Raw genomic sequence first — 17358 nt, forward strand, 5'->3', positions numbered from 1 at the left:
AGCACAAGCAGCAGCTCCATGGCATCCCAGCTCTGCAACATGATCTTTGCAAATAGGTAGCTCCTGGGAGCTCAGCCTGGAGTCTTGTTACTTCCGCTCTTTGAAGGACCCTCTAGGCCATTTAATATCCTGTACAAAATCCCTTTCTGCTGAAACCACCTAACTGCACCCTGATCTATACATCGCCCTTGTCATCATCATTCAGGTTAGATTCCTTGCTGAATTATTTGCTTTCTCTGCTTTGTTAAGGGTAGGTGCTAGGTCCTTTGCATCCGCAATACCTAGCCTGACTTCTGGCACACAATTGGTAAGCAGTGAGTATTTGTTGAATGGATAAACTCTTGGAGTGAGTTTGTAAAGCCAGTAGGTAATAAGCTAGCTTTTAGTTCAATTAATATAAATGAAATTCAAGGTCAGGGAGTTGTGTAGAGAAGTGCTTAATAGGCGATCCTGACACCTGACCTCAGATAATCTGGGTTAAAGTTGGTCTGTGGGCCCAGGAGGATAGAATGTCTTTGGCAAATGGTTCTGAGCTCCCTGTTCTTTTTTTTTTTTTTTCTGAGATAGAGTCTTGCTCTGTTGCCCAGGGTGGAGTGCAGTGGCGCGATCTCGGCTACTGCAACTTCCGCCTCCCGGGTTCAAGCAATTCTCTGCCACAGCCTCCTGAGTAGCTGGGATTAAAGGTACCCGCCACCATGCCCCGCTAATTTTTGTATTTTTAGTAGAGACGGGGTTTCACCATTTTGGCCAGGGTAGTCTTGAACTCCTGACCTCGTGATCCACCTGCCTCGACCTCCCAAAGTGCTGGGATTACAGGTGTGAGCCACCGCGCCCAGCCAGAGCTCCCTATTCTTTATCAGGCTGCAGGGGCGATGCAGGCAGACTTCAGTTAGAAGGGAGGCAAAACTTCTCTGCCTTTAGCCCATTATGTGCCCAGCACTGTCCCAGGCACTGTGCTGCAGGTAGGGAGGAGAGGAGGACATAGAAGAAACGGGAGGGAAGGATACGTTTCAGGAAGTTATCTTCAAAGAATACAAATCTAGCTGGGGAGGCTCCCTGGGAGACAAGGTAATGAGGAGTCCATAATAGCCAGAGAAAAGTGCTGGAAAAGTGATCCAAGACGACTTCCTCGATAGGGAAGTAATTGAACAGAAGCAGAATTCAGGACTAAGTAAAGGGGTTGTCCTAAGAACCCAGAAGATAGGGAACTAGGAAGGCACTGGCCTCAGTGCTGTGCCAAGCAGCCTTTAAGCTCTGTCTTGATCAGAGTGCCTCTGTGAGCTCAGTGCTTTCACAGTTTAATTGTGCCGGACACAGTTGGGAAGTTCCTGGCAGGCCCCAAAGTTGAACCCAGGGCGTGTGGCACGTCGTGTCGTCCAGTGATTTGGCCACTAGATCATACTTTCTATTTATTTATCTGATCCTGAATAACAAGCCGGGAAGTTCTGCTTCATGGGGGTGACATAAGTGATGGATGTGAGTACCGCGTTTCCTAAGCCACATGCCTGGCCCCATGGTCTGACAAACGGGAGTGAACTTGGACGACAGGGAGAATTTTGCAACTGTCTGGGAAGTGTTGGGTGAATGATGAGAAGTGAGGTGACTCTGACCCTGACCTTGGGTGGGGAAAACACCGGCTGGCCACTCTGGGCTCTTCCCGGGTCCCTGCCCATCTGACTCAGTTGCTTTGGGAAGTCCCCTTTGCTCCAGCTCCAGCTGGGCTGGAGCAAGCCTGGCAAATGTGTTCCCTCCCTCCCTCCTCCTGGCTCCAGCGCCTGGGCCTGGCTGTCATTACACTCACTCCGTGCTCAGCGTGGGGCTAAATAAGCCATTCCCTGTTTGTCTGTGCCGGCTGCCTGGGGCCCTGACCACCCGTCTCTGCCTCATAACCTCCTCCCACAGGCGCTGGCACACACAATGGGGGCTCAGTAAATATTAGTCGGTGAACAGCAGGCTCAACGTTCTAATTTTGTTCCCTGCTTCTGGGTCACCAGAGTTTTTATTATTATTTTTCTTAGTTTTCCCATCCTGCCCCTCCCAGCAGCGCGAGGTTTCACAAGGAGAGTGAGTGGGCTCTGCTGGCTGCCCTCCTGCACTGTCTGGAAATTTCCCACCCTGGGTGGGCTTCGACTGTGCCAAGGCTTGAGGCGAAGGTCCTGGGAGCAGGAGCTGGAAGAGGAGAATGCATCCTTTTAGGGTATGGAGGAGAGTAGTAGGTGGGAGGGCAAGAGGAAGCAGGGGGAGAATGGGCCAATTACCCCCTGGGCAGGGCCAAGCCAGCATTGGTTTTCCAACTGTGAGATTTGCTGTTTGCTTGAGTGAAGGTGTCAGCCTAGGTCAGCTTGTCTGAGGGGAGAGTGGCTTCTCACATGATGTTCCTTGGGTGAGTGGAGAGGGCCATGGGCTGGATGGTTTTTCTCAAAGCTCTTTCTACCCCCAGAGAAGCCTGTAGGGCAGTATTCACTTGATGGCCAAGCTGGCAGATGATTGGTTTTCTGATTTCGTAAACTGGGACTTACACAGATGACTGTATCATTGTTAGTTTGACCATGAATATCCAGAGTGTATTAATGAAGCATTTGTAAAACATTTGGCAGTTTCTGTAGCCCAATGTATTTTTTTTAATTGATTTGTGTTATTTTGATGATTTTTTGAGACAAGATCTTTTCTCTGTCGCCCAGGCTAGAGTGCAGTGGCACAGTCATAGCTCATTGCAGCCTTAAACTCCTGGGCTCAAGCAGACCTCCCACCTCAGGCCTCCTTAGTAGCTGGGATTACAAGCGTGCATCACCACACCTGGCTAATTTTTGCATTTTTTGTAGGGACGGGGTTTCACCATGTTGCCTAGGCTGGTCTTGAACTCCTGAGCTCAAGCAGTCTACCTGCCTTGGCCTCCCATAGTGCTGGGATTACAAACGTGGGCCACCACCCCCAGCCCTGTAATGATTTTTTATTATTTCTTACCTGAAGGGTTTTTCTTTGTTTGTTTGTTTGTTTTTTGAGACAGAGTCTTGCTCTGTCGCCAGGCTGAAGTGTAGTGGCGCGATCTCGGCTCACTGCAACCTCCATCTCCCGGGTTCAAGCAATTTTCCTGCCTCAGCCTCCTGAGCAGCTGGGACTACAGGCGTGCACCACCATGCCCAGCTAATTTTTGTAGTTTTAGTAGAAACGGGGTTTCACCATGTTGGTTAGGATTGTCTCTATCTCTTGACCTCGTGATCCACCCGCCTCAGCCTCCCAAAAGTGCTGGGATTATAGGCGTGAACCACCATGCGCAGCCCTGTAATGATATTTTATTATTTCTTATTGGAAGGGTATTAATGCTCACCATCAGTCCTGTTACCATGCTTTCTGCACTCCTGAGCTCTCCGTATTTCCATTTCTGTATTAATTACATGCATTTCATTGTTAAGTCATATTTCCCCCCAGGAAGGGGACTATATTTTCTGAGTTCTTTTATGCCCAAGAATTTCTGCCTATTGTCTTTACCTAATTGTGCGATGTGTTGGCTGGGGATAATATTCTTGGCTTATAGTTTCTTTTGCTCCGAATTGTGGAGACTTTCTGGCATTCTTGCATTCTCTTCTGACACTGAATGGTGCTATGGGAAAGAAGAAGGCAGTTGGATTTTTTCCTGTTTCAAAGAAGTTTTAGTATGTTTCTCAATTTTCTTTTTTTTTTTCTTTTTTTTTGAGACAGTTTCGCTCTGTCGCCAGCCTGGAGTCAGTGACGCGATCTTGGCTCACTGCAACCTCCGCCTCCCAGGTTCAAGTGATTCCCCTGCCTCAGCCTCCTGAGTAGCTGGGACTACAGGTGTACACCACTACACCTGGCTAGTTTTTTTTTTTTTTTTTTTTTTTTCAATAGAGATGGGTTTCACCATGTTGGCCAGGATGGTCTCCATCTCCTGACCATGTTATCTGCTTCCCTCGGCCTCCCAAAATGCGGGGATTACAGGCGTGAACCACTGTGCCCAGCCTCAATTTTTATAGTAACCCCTTCTGGGGGGAAAAAGAGTTTCTTCTAGATGCCTAAAAAACACTGTAATGTTTCAGTATTGAACATTGGTGGAATACAGTGCATTATTTCAGTCTTCAGATTCTGTTTTTCCTTTAATTTCAGGAAAATCTTGTTTTGTTGTTGTTGTTGTTTTTTGTTTTTTTGTTGTTGTTGTTGAGACGGAGTCTCGCTCTGTCGCCCAGGCTGGAGTGCAGTGGCCGGATCTCAGCTCACTGCAAGCTCCGCCTCCCAGGTTCACGCCATTCTCCTGCCTCAGCCTCCCGAGCAGCTGGGACTACAGGGGCCCGCCACTTCGCCCGGCTAGTTTTTTGTACTTTTTAGTAGAGACGGGGTTTCACCGTGTTAGCCAGGATGGTCTTGATCTCCTGACCTTGTGATCCGCCCGTCTCGGCCTCCCAAAGTGCTGGGATTACAGGCTTGAGCCACCGGGCCCGGCCAGTTGTTGTTGTTTTGAGATGGAGTCTTTCTCTGTTGCCCAGGCTGGGGTGCAGTGGCACAATCTTTGCTCACTGCAACCTTCGCCTCCCGGGTTCAAGCAGTTCTCTGCCTCAGCCTCCCAGGTAGCTGGGACTACAGATGTGAGCCACCATACCTGACTAATTTTTATATTTTTAGTGGAGTTGGGATTTCACCATATTGACCAGGCTGGTCTCGAACTCCTGACCTCAAGTGAGCCACTGCGCCCAACCAGGAAAATCTTGTGTTTTATCTTAGAACACATCTTCCATTTCATTCTTGGGTTCCCCTCTCTGACAACACGAGTTATCCTTTCGTTCGTCTCTTTGTCTTCTGTTTTTGCTTTAATTTGTCTTGTCCATCTGCATTTACTGTGATTATCTCAAACTTTCCTTGAGCCGTTTATGCCTAGTGTCCCATTTTTTGAACAGCAAGCATATGGGAGTTAATTTATATCCTGCTCAAGGTCATCACCAAGGTCTGATTGCAAAAATTCAAAAAATTGCAACCTCAGGCATAAATTTTGGGTTAAATGACCGGCAGAATTTTGTTCTGTATTTGTCATAATGTATTAGTTCTTCAGTGAGGTTTTATTCCTCTTGTTTAGTAAGCCTGCATCCTCTTCTGGTCTCATGTTGGTTATAATCTCATCTTTGAGCTCTCGTCTCGTGGAATTGATGTTCTAATGAGGTTATTCCTTGGCGTGGAGCAGTGGTGAGGAACAGCTTTCTCTGGAGTTGTGGTTTACCTGTCTGTGGCTTGCTCTGCCTGCTGTTTCTTTACCTCTTCCTCATGTGACTGCAGTTCTGCTCACATGTTCTGTTGGCTCTAAAATAAGAAAGCAACTTTCCTCTCCAGGTTTGTCCCCTCTTCTCAGCTCCAGGAGTGCTAAGGGCTAGGTATTTATGACCTGTTTTCTGTAGCCTGAAGGAATGCTAACTGTGTGGTGAGGTGGGTCTGTCCTCTATTCAGGGATGTAGTTCCTGCAGTGTGGCTCAGCTCACTTCCTTGAGAGTGGTATTCTTTTGTGTTAGAAGAGAAGATACACTTGGCCGGGCATGGTGGTTTACGCCTGTAATCCCAGCACTTTGGGAGGCCGAGACAGGTGCATCACCTGAGGTCAGGAGTTTGAGACCAGCTTAGCTAACATGGTGAAACCCCGTCTCTACTAAAAATACAGAAATTAACTGGGTGTGGTGGTGCATGCATGTAATTCCAGCTACTGAGGAGGCCGAGGCAGGAGAAATCACCTGAATCTGGGAGGCAGAGGTTGCAGTGAGCCGAGATCGTGCTACTGCACTCCAGCCTGGGCAACAGAGCAAGACTCATCTCAAAAAAAAAAAAAAAAAGAGAGAGAGAGAGAAGGAATACTAACTGGAATTTGGAATTGGATCATGTCCTCAATTCAGAATGTGGCCTGGGAGCCCTTATTTCCTTCCATGGGAGTCGGCCCATTGTTTTTGGTCCAGGTGCACCGGTTTTTTTTTTTTTTTTTTTTTTTTTGCTCTTCCCCAGTGGCTTTTCCTCCTACTCCTCAACTGAAGAGGAAAAATACTTCCTCTTGCCACACTTGGGGATGTGAGTGAAAATTCTGGATCTGCTCTTGTCATTCATTTGGTTTGTCAGGGTTGGGCCAGGAATAGAACATGAGCCATGCGTGGTGCCTCCCTCATTTTTCCCTTGCCTCTGGTTTTGAAGTTAATATATCTCTGATTAGATTTGTTTTCTTGTTTGGCTGCATTGGTGAATTTTTTTTTTTCTTTTAAAAGTTTTACTCATTTTGTTAATTATCAGGTGTAGGAAAATTATACTCCCATTTCATGTTCTCATCTTAAGTAGTTAGTGTTGCAATATGCTTGCTTGTATGATACTCATTAAACTCTGCAAGTTTATTCTCCTCTTTTCTTTTTTTTCTTTTTTCTTTTTTTTTTTTTTTCGAGACAGAGTCTCGCTCTGTTGCTTTGCCCAGGCTGGAGTGCAGTGGCGCGATCTCCGCTTACTGCAAGCTCCGCCCGCAGGGTTCTTGCCATTCTCCTGCCTCAGCCTCCCGAGTAGCTGGGACTACAGGCGCCCGCCACCACCCCCGGCTAATTTTTTTGTATTTTTAGTAGAGATGGGGTTTCACAGTGTTCGCCAGGATGGTCTCGATCTCCTGACCTCGTGATCTGCCCACCTCGGCCTCCCAAAGTGCTGGGATTATAGGTGTGAGCCACCGCGCCCAGCCTGTTCTCTTCTTTTCAAGCTAAGGATATGGGTTCATTGTAATAATATGTCACTTGTAGTCCCACCGAAAATTGGGCTTCAGATTCACGTCCGTGGGCCTTCCATTGCCAGGCGGCACTTCCCAGGCCACTAGCACCCGCAGTCCTCAAGACAAGTAGTCTTTGATTTTTTTTTTTATTCCTTAAGACCTCCACCTTCCACCCTGAGGCCTGGCTTTGTCCTTTGTCTGCAACTTGTCAGGGTTTTTCCTTATGCCTGGGCTCCAGATGGCTCTTGGCTCACTCAGGGCCTTTTGCTATTGTGTGAGTCACGGAGAGCTAACCTTGAGCCATGGTTATCTGCTAGCGGGTATCTGCTAGCTGGAGATACATTCCTATCAGGCTCAGCGGTCACAGCCCTAGAGTGGGGCAGGGATCGGAGAGTGGAGAAAGCGCAGTCTGCTTGAAGGACTGATGCAGAAATGAGCTGTTTTCCTGGGAGAGAACCCCAAGGGAGTGGTGGGAGCTGCCTTTGTAATTACTGTCTTGTGGACAGTCATAAGCCTGGGTGATGTGCCAGGCAGGACCATGGGTCCCTGAGAGACCCCTTTCTCTGTCCCTGAGGAATATATGAGAACCAGATGGCTCATTTTACATCCTTTGAGAAGACAGTTTGCGGGGAAGTCTTAGGATGATTCACTGAGGCCAGTCCGTGGTGGAACCAAGAGCTCTGGGGAACATAATTTCTATCAGCCTGGCTTCTACTTAGCTGCCCCCTCCACTCCCTCACCCACCCCTGCAACCCTGTGGTCTTTCTTTGTGTAGACCGTCAGCCTTCTCATAATTTTAAGTGAAGTGCTTCATAAAACCCCAGTTTAGACTGCCTTCAAACCGACTGCCACCCTAGAGCCTAGAGCTGACTCTGACCCCGTGTAAGAGCCCCACCCTGGCGATGTCCTATGCATTCACACAGCCTGTGCTTGGCGGGACACAGTGGGCACGAGGGGACAGAGGGCAGACCTCTGGCCTGGCCTGAGACCTCTGACCTCTGGCCTGAGGCCTCTTGGCCTCAGAAATCGTCTGAATTGGGCACGTTTGTCTCTGGAGCATTTGAGCTTAGTTTTCATGTTTTGTTTCTGCACTCAGAATCTGAGAACAGGAGTGTTGGACTCCCTGGCCAGTGGAATGGGGGTGCGGTGGGGGGGTTGTCAGGAAAGGGAGGGGACAAGTGGATGCCCGGCTGCTCCGAGGCCTTGTTGGTTTCTGTTGCCTGTTCTCACATCTGTGCCCAGCCTGCAGACCCAGCATCACAGAAGTGAATGTTTGCTCCTCTCAAGAGGGGAGGTGGGCTTAGAAAAGAATGCAGCAAGCTGAGCATCACAGGTGCGTCCGTGCAGGACAGAAGTGCCGCTTCTAGGCAGAGCTACTTCTGGACCAAGTGAAGGGCAATGGTGGGTGGAATTCCAATTATGGGCCTCCGGATGGTAAGGCAACTTCTGAGCTTCCACAGAGGGTTCCAGAACAGGTGTTGCTTTCTTCTGTGTCTCCCTCCCACCTCCCCCAGAGCTGGGTCTGGCACCTTAGACACAGAAGGAGGGCACTAAGATAATTTTACTTCTTTGACCCCGAGGCAAGTGCACACTCGGGCAGAGAGATTCTAGTCTCTCTCCAGCAGGAAGAGCTGGCCTGGAGACGTTCCCAGGCCACAGCACACTTCATTTTGTCTCCTTCCCACTTGTCTTCCTGCCCCTGAGAGGTGTCTGTCCTTACTTGAGGGCAGCTGGCCCAACACCCTGGGGGGACTGGAGTGGCTCTCCAGGGGCCACATATGGAATGGAACCTGGCGTGGGGCTTCCTCCTGCAGCTGGGGCCACGCACGCGGACCCCTGCCCAGCCTCCCCGTCCCGGCAGCATCAACCGCTGTGTGTGGTTCCCTCTTCTTTCTTTCCTCTCTAATACTTTTTACAAACCTTTTCCCTGCTAAGAATAACTTGTAGTTAAGAAGAAAACAAAACTCCACCGGAGCAGAAAACTCCCCTTTCATGCCTGCCAAAAGGCCAGGGTCACGTGGACTTGAGTGTCACTCGCAGTCCTAGATCCTCCCCAACCCTTGTGGGTGAGTGCGTATCTCAAGCGCTGGCCAGGCAGGAGGGCTCTGCTTGTGAATCTGCACACCCCATGGAGACAGGTCTAGACCTGAGCCTGGATGCCGTCTCGTGGGCGTCAATGCCCAGTGCATCACATGTCCTGGAGGAAAGAGCAGCTATGCTGCGGGGGAGAAAAGGTGACCTGGGAGAAGCGAAGGTGCTCTTGTGGGCTCATTCTTCTGAAGGTCCAACCTGAAGGTGCTTCTTCCCTAGCACTCCAGGCTGTCATAGCCGCCACCTGAGGGGCCGAGGGGCCACTGGGTCTGGGAAAAGTAAATGCTTCATAAATGCTCACCTCTAGGTGAATACCAGCCAGGTAAAGCTGCTAAAATCACCCTGAGTTTCCCACACCTGAAGTCTTTTGGGGTTTGAAGTTACAGCAAATAAGTTTGAGAAATGCAGCTGAGGGGGGAACATCTGTTGGTTTATCTTGTTGAAGTGGCCCCAGGGCACGAGCACTGTGACACAGTCTGTCCTCCAAAGGCTACCCGGGGCTGTCCCTTCATAGCATTGCAGGGCGTTGTAAGCCAAGATCTGGATGCTTATTGGGGCTGTTAGACATTGGGAAAGACCTGCACAGAGACATGCAGGAGTTTGTGGATCTCCATGGGTTCCAGGATGTGTATTTTTATGTCTTCGTGCAGAGGGCATGGTGGTTAAGAAAGCACTGAATTTAACGTCATTCAGACCGGGCTTCAATTTACAAAGCAATTCAACTTCTGGCTTTGCTGCTTGCTTCTGTGGGTCACGTTTCCTAATCTCTGAACCCCAGTGTCCTTGTCTGTTGCGTGGTGTAAGTTTCCCAGCTTCTGTTAAAGGAACTGGGGAATGCCAAGTGCTTAGCAAGGTCTGCGCTTGGTAAATGCTAGCTGCTGTCCATCATCTCTTTGCCTTTTCTTTTCTAAATGCAGGCAGACCTCCCCCTTGTTTTGACAGCACAACTCATGCCATCGACAGTTCACAGTCTGCTCCGATGGATAACTGCTTTCTTTGTACAACAGGTTTTTAGTCATTCTTGCCTAAGATCCACCCTGCTCGCCAAAATTTAACATTTGTCTCTTGGTGGAGATTTGAGAGTTGTGAATCTCAAAGTAGCACTTGTACAAACCGTCATTGTGGCTGATGCCGAATCCATCCATGTGGACTCAAAGTATATATTCCACTGAAGAGTGATATTTTATGTCCCCAGATTCTGTGCGTGCCGCATACGTGGATCCTAAAGCGTGTAATGTCCCTGGCAATATCATAGTAGGGGACTTACGTGGTGTGTGTGCCCCAGGGCCTGGAGTTGAGATACTTTAGTTTGCCACAGGACATTCCTGACAGTTCCATTAGCAGCCTAATGTTTGGGCTGAGGGAGTCAGAGTTGGGAACCCTGCTGATTATAAGTCTTATAATTATTGTAGCTAAATTTTATTGAGTGCTTTCTATGTGGTTCAGGCAAGCTTGGCAAGGGCCTTGCCATGGCTTGTGCTGTTAGATCCTCAAAGTGATCTAATGAAGTGGATACCAATTTTATAGAGGAAAAAACTGAGGACAGAGGGAGACCCGGGTTGCTTGTCTGTAGTTACTTATAAGCAGCTGTGTAGAATTTCAAGGTAGGTTTGTCTGACACTGAAGGCCATGATAAGCTGCATCGCTGCTTTGAGTGATTCTAGAATATTGACTCGAGTTAAATAATTTATCCAAGATCACACTGCTGGTAAGTGGCAGAGCCAGGATTCAGGCAAGCCTGCTCTCAGCCTCTCTGCTGCTCTTCCTCTGTCATAAGCAAAGCCCCAGGGCGTGTGATGTACTGAGATTAGTGCCTGAGCCCTGGGTGCCTGGGGGAAGAAATGGCTGCAGTGATTGGCCGCTTCTTGGTCTGGAGCAAGGAGACTCATTTTCCCCTCTTGATAATTTGTTTAGATCACTAATGAAATTATAACCATACTACGGGAGAAGGTTAACAAAAGAAAAATCGTCATCAATTTTACTTTAAGCTTTTGTTTGTCTGTTCTTTTTCTCTTTCTCTTTTTTTTTTTTTTTTTTTTGATATGGAGTCTTGCTCTGTCACCCAGGCTGGAGTGCAGTGGCACTATCTCGGCTCACTGCAACCTCCGCCTCCCGGGTTCAAGCAACTCTCCTGCCTCACCCTCCCGAGTAGCTGGGATTGTGTGTGCCTGGCTGATTTTCGTATTTTTACTACAGATGGGATTTCACCACGTTGGCCAGGCTGGTCTCGAACTCCTGAGCTCAAATGATCCACCCGCCTCGGCCTTCTGAAGTGTTGGGATTACAAGCGTGAGACACTGTGCCCGGCCTCATTGTCTGTGTTCTTTCTCAGTTCTAAACTCTGCCAAATAATTGCTCTGCTTTTTAACTTGCCATTATGCCATGACTCATTTATAGCTGCATAATATTCCGTGAAACTGATATGATTTACTTGACCCATAACACATCTTTCTGCATATAGCCTTTTTACTTTTGGATTACTTCTATTAGAGCAAATTAATTAATTATTTAATTGTTAATTGAAGGATTTATATATTTTCATTATCACATAGCTTTTCAAGAGTCCCATTGTTTATCCAGTCACTGGTATCTTATTCTATCGCTTAGCCTCATTCACATGAAATGTTTTATCTTAAAAAAATCTGGCTGGGCGCGGTGGCTTATGCCTGTAATCCCAGCACTTTGGGAGCCCGAGGCAGGTGACTCATCTGAGGTCAGCAATTCAAGACCAGCCTGACCAATATGGTAAATCCTTGTCTCTACTAAAAATACAAAATTAGCTGGGTATGGTGGCCGGTGCCTGTAATCCCAGCTACTCGGGAGGCTGAGGCAGGAGAATTGCTTGAACCTGGGAGGCGGAGGTTGCAGTGAGCCGAGTTGGCATCATTGCACTCCAGCCTGGACAACAAGAGTGAAACTCCATCTCAAAAAAAAAAAAAAAAAGCAAGCTATGTTGCTATTTTAATAAGTAGCAAAATGGAAGCAGCCAAGTTTTACATTTATATTCTCAATACTATAGAGAGGCTGAGTGTTTTGTATGTGTTTAGTGATTTATACAGTATAGAAATAAAACTATGTCATGTCAAATGGTATATATTTTTGCCAGTCTGTAATTTTTCTTTTTTAGTTATGGTGTTTGTTTGTTTATTTATTTATTTATTTTGAGATGGAGTCTCGCTGTGTCACCCAGGCTAGAGTGCAATGGTGCGATCTTGGCTCACTGCAAACCTCAGTCTCCCAGATTCAAGTGATTCTCCTGCCTCAGCCTCCTGGGATTACAGATGTGCACCACCATGCCTGGCTAATTTTTTGTATTTTTAGTAGAGATGGGGTTTCACCATGTTGGCTAAGCTGGTCTCGAACTCCTGACCTTTTGATCCACCCACCTCAGCCTCCCAAAGTGTTGGGATTACAGGTGTGAGCCACAGCGCCCAGCTGATGTTTATTTTTTAACAGCTTTATTTCAGAGGATTTCAAACATACATAAAAGTAGACAGGGCTGGGCGCAGTGACTCACGCCTATAATCCCAGCACTTTGGGAGGCCGAGGTGGGTGGATCACTTGAGCCCAGGAGTTCGAGACCAGCGGGCCAACATGGTGAAACCCCATCTCTACTAAAAATACAAAAATTAGCCAGGCGTGATGGCGGGTGCCTGTAATCCCAGGTCCTCAGAAGGCTGAGGCAGGAGAATTGCCTGAACCTGGGAGGTAGAGGTTGCAGTGAGCCGAGATCACACCACTGCACTTTAACCTGGGAAACGGAAAGACTGTCTAAAACAAAAACAAAAACAAAACTAGACAGAGAGTCTGATGAATTCCCATCTACCTGTCTCTTCGTTCCAGTGAATGTCAGCTCATGCCTGATCATGTCTCATCCACACCCCCATGCTCATACCCCCTCCTTTATTTTGAAGCAGACCCCAGATATAAGGATGTTAAATTCATGGTTATTTCAGTACCTCTAAAAGGACTTCTAAAAAATCGTAACTGGCTGGGCGCAGTGGCTCACGCCTGTAATTCCAGCACTTTGGGAGGCCGAAGTGGGTGGATCACCTGAGGTCACCAGTTTGAGACCAGCCTGGTCAACATGATGAAATCCTGTCTCTACTATAAATACAAAAAAATTAGCCAGGTGTGGTGGCAGACGCCTGTAATCCCAGCTACTCGGGAGGCCTGAGAATCACTGGAACCCAGGAGGCAGAGGCTGTAGTGAGCTAAGATTGCGCCACTGCACTGCAGCCTGGGCAATGAGTGAAACTCCGTCTCTAAATAAATAAATAAAAAAAATCATAACCACATTGCTGTTTTGTTTTGTTTTTTTTTAATTTTTCAATCTAATCAAACCTGTTTAGTTTGTCCTTTTTATTCGTTTTTATTCTGTCCCTTCAAAAGAACGGTTTTTCTTTTTTTTTTTTTTTTTTTTTTTGAGACGGAGTCTTGCTCTGTCGCCCAGGCTGGAGTGCCGTGGCCGGATCTCAGCTCACTGCAAGCTCCGCCTCCCAGGTTCACGCCATTCTCCCGCCTCAGCCTCCCGAGTAGCTGGGACTACAGGCGCCCGCCACTTCGCCCGGCTAGTTTTTTGTATTTTTTAGTGGAGACGGGGTTTCACCGTGTTAGCAAGGATGGTCTCGATCTCCTGACCTCGTGATCCACCCGTCTTGGCCTCCCAAAGTGCTGGGATTACAGGCTTGAGCCACCGCGCCCGGCCAAGAACGGTTTTTCTCAAAGGCTAATTCAAGAAGGAGCAGAGAGGCAGAGACCGATGGATAGTCTCACCATGTTTAGTGTGTGGCGGACGGGCCCGGCGCAGTTGCCGGCACACAGGGAGCGGCCTCAGCTTCATCTGCCTTTTTCTCTCACAGGCTTATTCAGTCACCATGAAGCTGCTGCACCCGGCCTTCCAGAGCTGCCTCCTGCTGACCCTGCTTGGCTTATGGAGAACCACCCCTGAGGCGCACGCTTCGTCCCCGGGTGCGCCAGCTATCAGCGCTGCCTCCTTCCTGCAGGATCTAATGCATCGCTATGGCGAGGGTGACAGCCTCACTCTGCAGCAGCTGAAGGCCCTGCTCAACCACCTGGATGTGGGAGTGGGCCGGGGTAATGTCACCCAGCACGTGCAGGGACACAGGAACCTCTCCACGGTAAGGCTCCCCTGCAAGCCAGCAGCTCTGCTCAGCCCTGTCTCTGGCCTCTCGGGGTTCCCTGTCTAGTTGGGCCCAGGGCAGCGTGGCAGAGGTAAGATGAGGCAGGCAAGTCTCTGATAGAGTGGACAGGCTGATTCTTTTTCCCCCATTGTCTGAATCAGCAAATTCTGAGTCTCTGCAGTACCTTCTGACCCCCTGCATAGGTGTTCTGAAGCCCTTAACAAAAGGCAGCCTGGGGCCGGGCATGGTGGCTCACGCCTGTAAGCCCAGCACTTTGGAAGGCCAAGGCGGGTGGATTTTCTGAGGTCAGGGGTTCGAGACCGGCCTGGCCAACATCGAGAAACCCTGTCTCTACTAGAAATACAAGAATTAGCGGGGCATGGGGGCAGGTGCCTGTGATCCCAGCCATGCAGGAGGCTGAGGCAGGAGAATCACTGGAACCCAGGAGGTAGAGGTTGCACTGAGCCAAGATCGAGCCATTGCACTCCAGCTTGGGCAACAAAGCGAGACTCTGTCTCAAAACAAAACAAAAGGCAGCCTGGAAGTGCAGTTCTCAGCGCCCCCAGGGTCTTCCCCAGAACCGCACTTGAGTGACTTAGAAATGCTGAGAAAACATGACTCCTGGGACAGTATTTCTCAGAGAGTTTACCATTGACAGAGCCCATTACATCCCGGGTGAGCCCACAGTCCCTGCAGGTGCAGGTGAGATTATCTGCATTTTATAGGAGAGGACACCGAGGGTCCCTCAGTGAGTCCCTGCAGAGACCAGGGCTAGAACGCCAGGTCTTTGGATTCTGTGTTCTTTCTTCCATATCATCTCTGCTAATCAGACTCTGGGGCTATTTGTGGCAGCCAAATATAAGTCAGACAGCAAAATCTTTATATATCGACTTCGTTCCCTGTGCTGGTGTTGTGAGAAATAGAGAAAAATGAGTCATATTTAGGGAGTTGACTATCATGATGGGGAGTTCAACCAACAGAGGACAAAGTCAGCAGGCGCTGAAATGAAGTGTTGCATTTTGTGGGTTGGACGGTAATTGTAGGATGCAGAAATGAGAGGGGGAGATGAGTGTGCTGCAATCATCAGGGAAGGCTCATGCATGGGATGTCCTCCAGCTGCCACTTGAAAGATGAGTGTAGTGTGGAGATAAAATGGATGGAGGTGCTGGACGCGCTGGCTCACGCCTGTAATCCCAGCACTTTGGGAGGCCGAGGCAGGCAGATCACTTGAGGTCAGAAGTTCGAGACTAGCCTGGCCAACAGGGCGAAACCCCGTCTCTACTAAAAATACAAAAATTAGCCAGGTGTGGTGGTGGGTGCCTGTAATCACAGCTACTCCAGAGGCTGAGGTGAGAGAATCACTTGAACCCAGGAGGTAGAGGCCTCAGTGAGCCAAGATCGCGCCACTGTACTCCAGCCTGGGTGACAGAGCCAGACTCCATCTCGGCGAAAAAAAAAAAAAAAAGGCGGGGCGGGGTGGCTGGGCGCGATGGCTCATGCCTGTAACCCCAGCACTTTGGGAGGCCGAGGCAGGTGGATCACGAGGCCAAGAGAGCAAGACCATCCTGGCCAACATGGTGAAACTCCGTCTCTGCTAAAAATACAAAAATTAGCTGGGCTTGGTGGCGGGTACCTGTAATCCCAGCTACTCGGGAGGCTGAGGCAGGAGAATCACTTGGACCCGGGAGACAGAGGTCGCAGTGAGCCGCGATTATGCCACTGCACTCCAGCCCGGTGACAGAGCGAGACTCCATCTCAAAAAGAAAAAATTTTAAAAAGGGACAGGGGAACCACGTGGTGTGGATGCAGAACGACCTGAGCACAGCAGACACCTGAGCTGGAGAGGAGCTCGCCCCCGTGCCCCTGCAGGGTGATGCAGCTGCGTGAGCCTCAGGACCCACCAGGATAGCAGCAGCATCTTGGGGTGGCGGGAGTCCAGCCCTCAGCCTTAGAGGCCCAGGCACTTATTTTGGCAGCACACCGAGAGGGCTGACTCTCAGAGATATGCCATGTGAGACCGAACTCAGAAGAGGCCTGGCATGTCGATGTACACAGTATAATTAGAAGTGGAGCTGCAGATTTCACAGGAACGGTTCGTGAGAAGCGCTTACCTGCCACCTCCCAAGGTGACTGCATGCGATGGCTGCTGGCCGGCCATGGCCCACTTTGAATCTTCAGGTTTCCCTCCCCTAACCTCTGTGAACATATATGTCTTTCAGGCTGAGGGCAGTCCTACGGTCCTATGGTTGAGGATGTGTGGGGCTGATCGGGCAGCACCACAGTTTTGGCAGAGCCCCACCCTCAGATATTTCAGCTTCAGAGAAGTAACTGGAACCTGCATTTTAACATAATAGCGCCCTGGGCTATTGTGATGTGCAGCCAGATTTGGTACGAAGCTTGTATCTTCAGGCACACACACAGAATGGTGTTTTCTTTCTTTCTTTTTTTTTTTTTTTTTTGTGTGAGAGATGAAGTCTTGCTCTGTTGCCCAGGCTGGAGTGCAATGGCGTGATCTCGGCTCACTGCAACCTCCGCCTCCTGGCTTCAAGTGATTCTCCTGCCTCAGCCTCCTGAGTAGCTGGGATTACAGGCGTGAGCTACCATGCCCGGCTAATTTTTGTATTTTTAGTAGCGATGGGGCTTCACCATGTTGGCCAGGCTGGTTTTGAACTCCTGACCTCAAATGATTTGCCCATCTCAGCCTCCCAAAGTGCTGGGATTACAGGCGAGAGCCACTGCACCCAGCCCCAGAATGGTGTTTTCTAGAAACCATACACTCTAGTGACAATGTTTTTCTTTTTTCTTTTTTTTTTTTTTTTAGAGGGAGGGTGTTGCTCTGTCACCCAGGCTGGAGTGCAGTGGCATGATCATAGCTCATTCACTGTAGCCTCCAACTCCTGGGCTCTAGCAGTCCCCCTGCCTCAGCCTCATTGGTAGGTGAGACGACAGGTATGTGCCACCACACTTTGCTAATTTTTCAACTTTTTGTAAAGAAGGGGTTTCATGTTGCCCAGGCTGGTCTCCAATTTCTGTCCTCAAGTGATCCTCCTGCCTTGGCCTTCCAAAGTGCTGGGATTACAGTGTTAGCCACCATGCCTGGCCACTTTGGTGACAATGATTGGAATCTTGTCATTCTCAAAGTTTCTCAGGCACTCATTTACCGATAGTTGTACTTATGATATGTAACTTTTGTGGCTGGCTGAGCCATAAGGATTAGTTACTAGTTTTTTAAGTTTAGGGAACACCTTGCCCTCATCCCTAGACTAGATGAATCTACAAATTCCCTGAAATTTGGACATTTCTATCGTCTTTTTTTCCTCTGGGCAGGCTGAGTAGGTTGCTGTTTAGCGGGGCAAGGCCTGACCTTTGGGGTCTAAGCGGCTTCCTGCCCTTCCT

General features: G+C 49.0%; 1 protein-coding gene across 15 annotated transcripts in view; it reads left to right on the top strand.

Annotated features, from left to right (window-relative positions):
• The window catches only part of SLC39A14 (solute carrier family 39 member 14), a 71026-nt gene that overhangs the window by 25123 nt on the left and 28545 nt on the right, over positions 1 to 17358 (top strand). For 9 of the 15 annotated variants that reach the window (XM_077943180.1, XM_077943177.1, XM_001106660.5 and 6 more), the window contains one exon: positions 13681 to 13959. In XM_077943180.1, coding sequence (XP_077799306.1) covers positions 13696 to 13959 — 264 coding nt within the window. In that variant the 5' untranslated portion in view covers positions 13681 to 13695. Of the gene's footprint in view, positions 1 to 1764; positions 2384 to 13655; positions 13960 to 17358 lie in introns of those variants that run through there. The other 6 variants (XM_077943171.1, XM_077943172.1, XM_077943170.1 and 3 more) reach the window with 4 other exon arrangements.

This window comes from Macaca mulatta, chromosome 8 (genome assembly GCF_049350105.2).
Source record: "Macaca mulatta isolate MMU2019108-1 chromosome 8, T2T-MMU8v2.0, whole genome shotgun sequence".
NCBI classification, from domain to species: Eukaryota; Metazoa; Chordata; class Mammalia; order Primates; family Cercopithecidae; genus Macaca; species Macaca mulatta.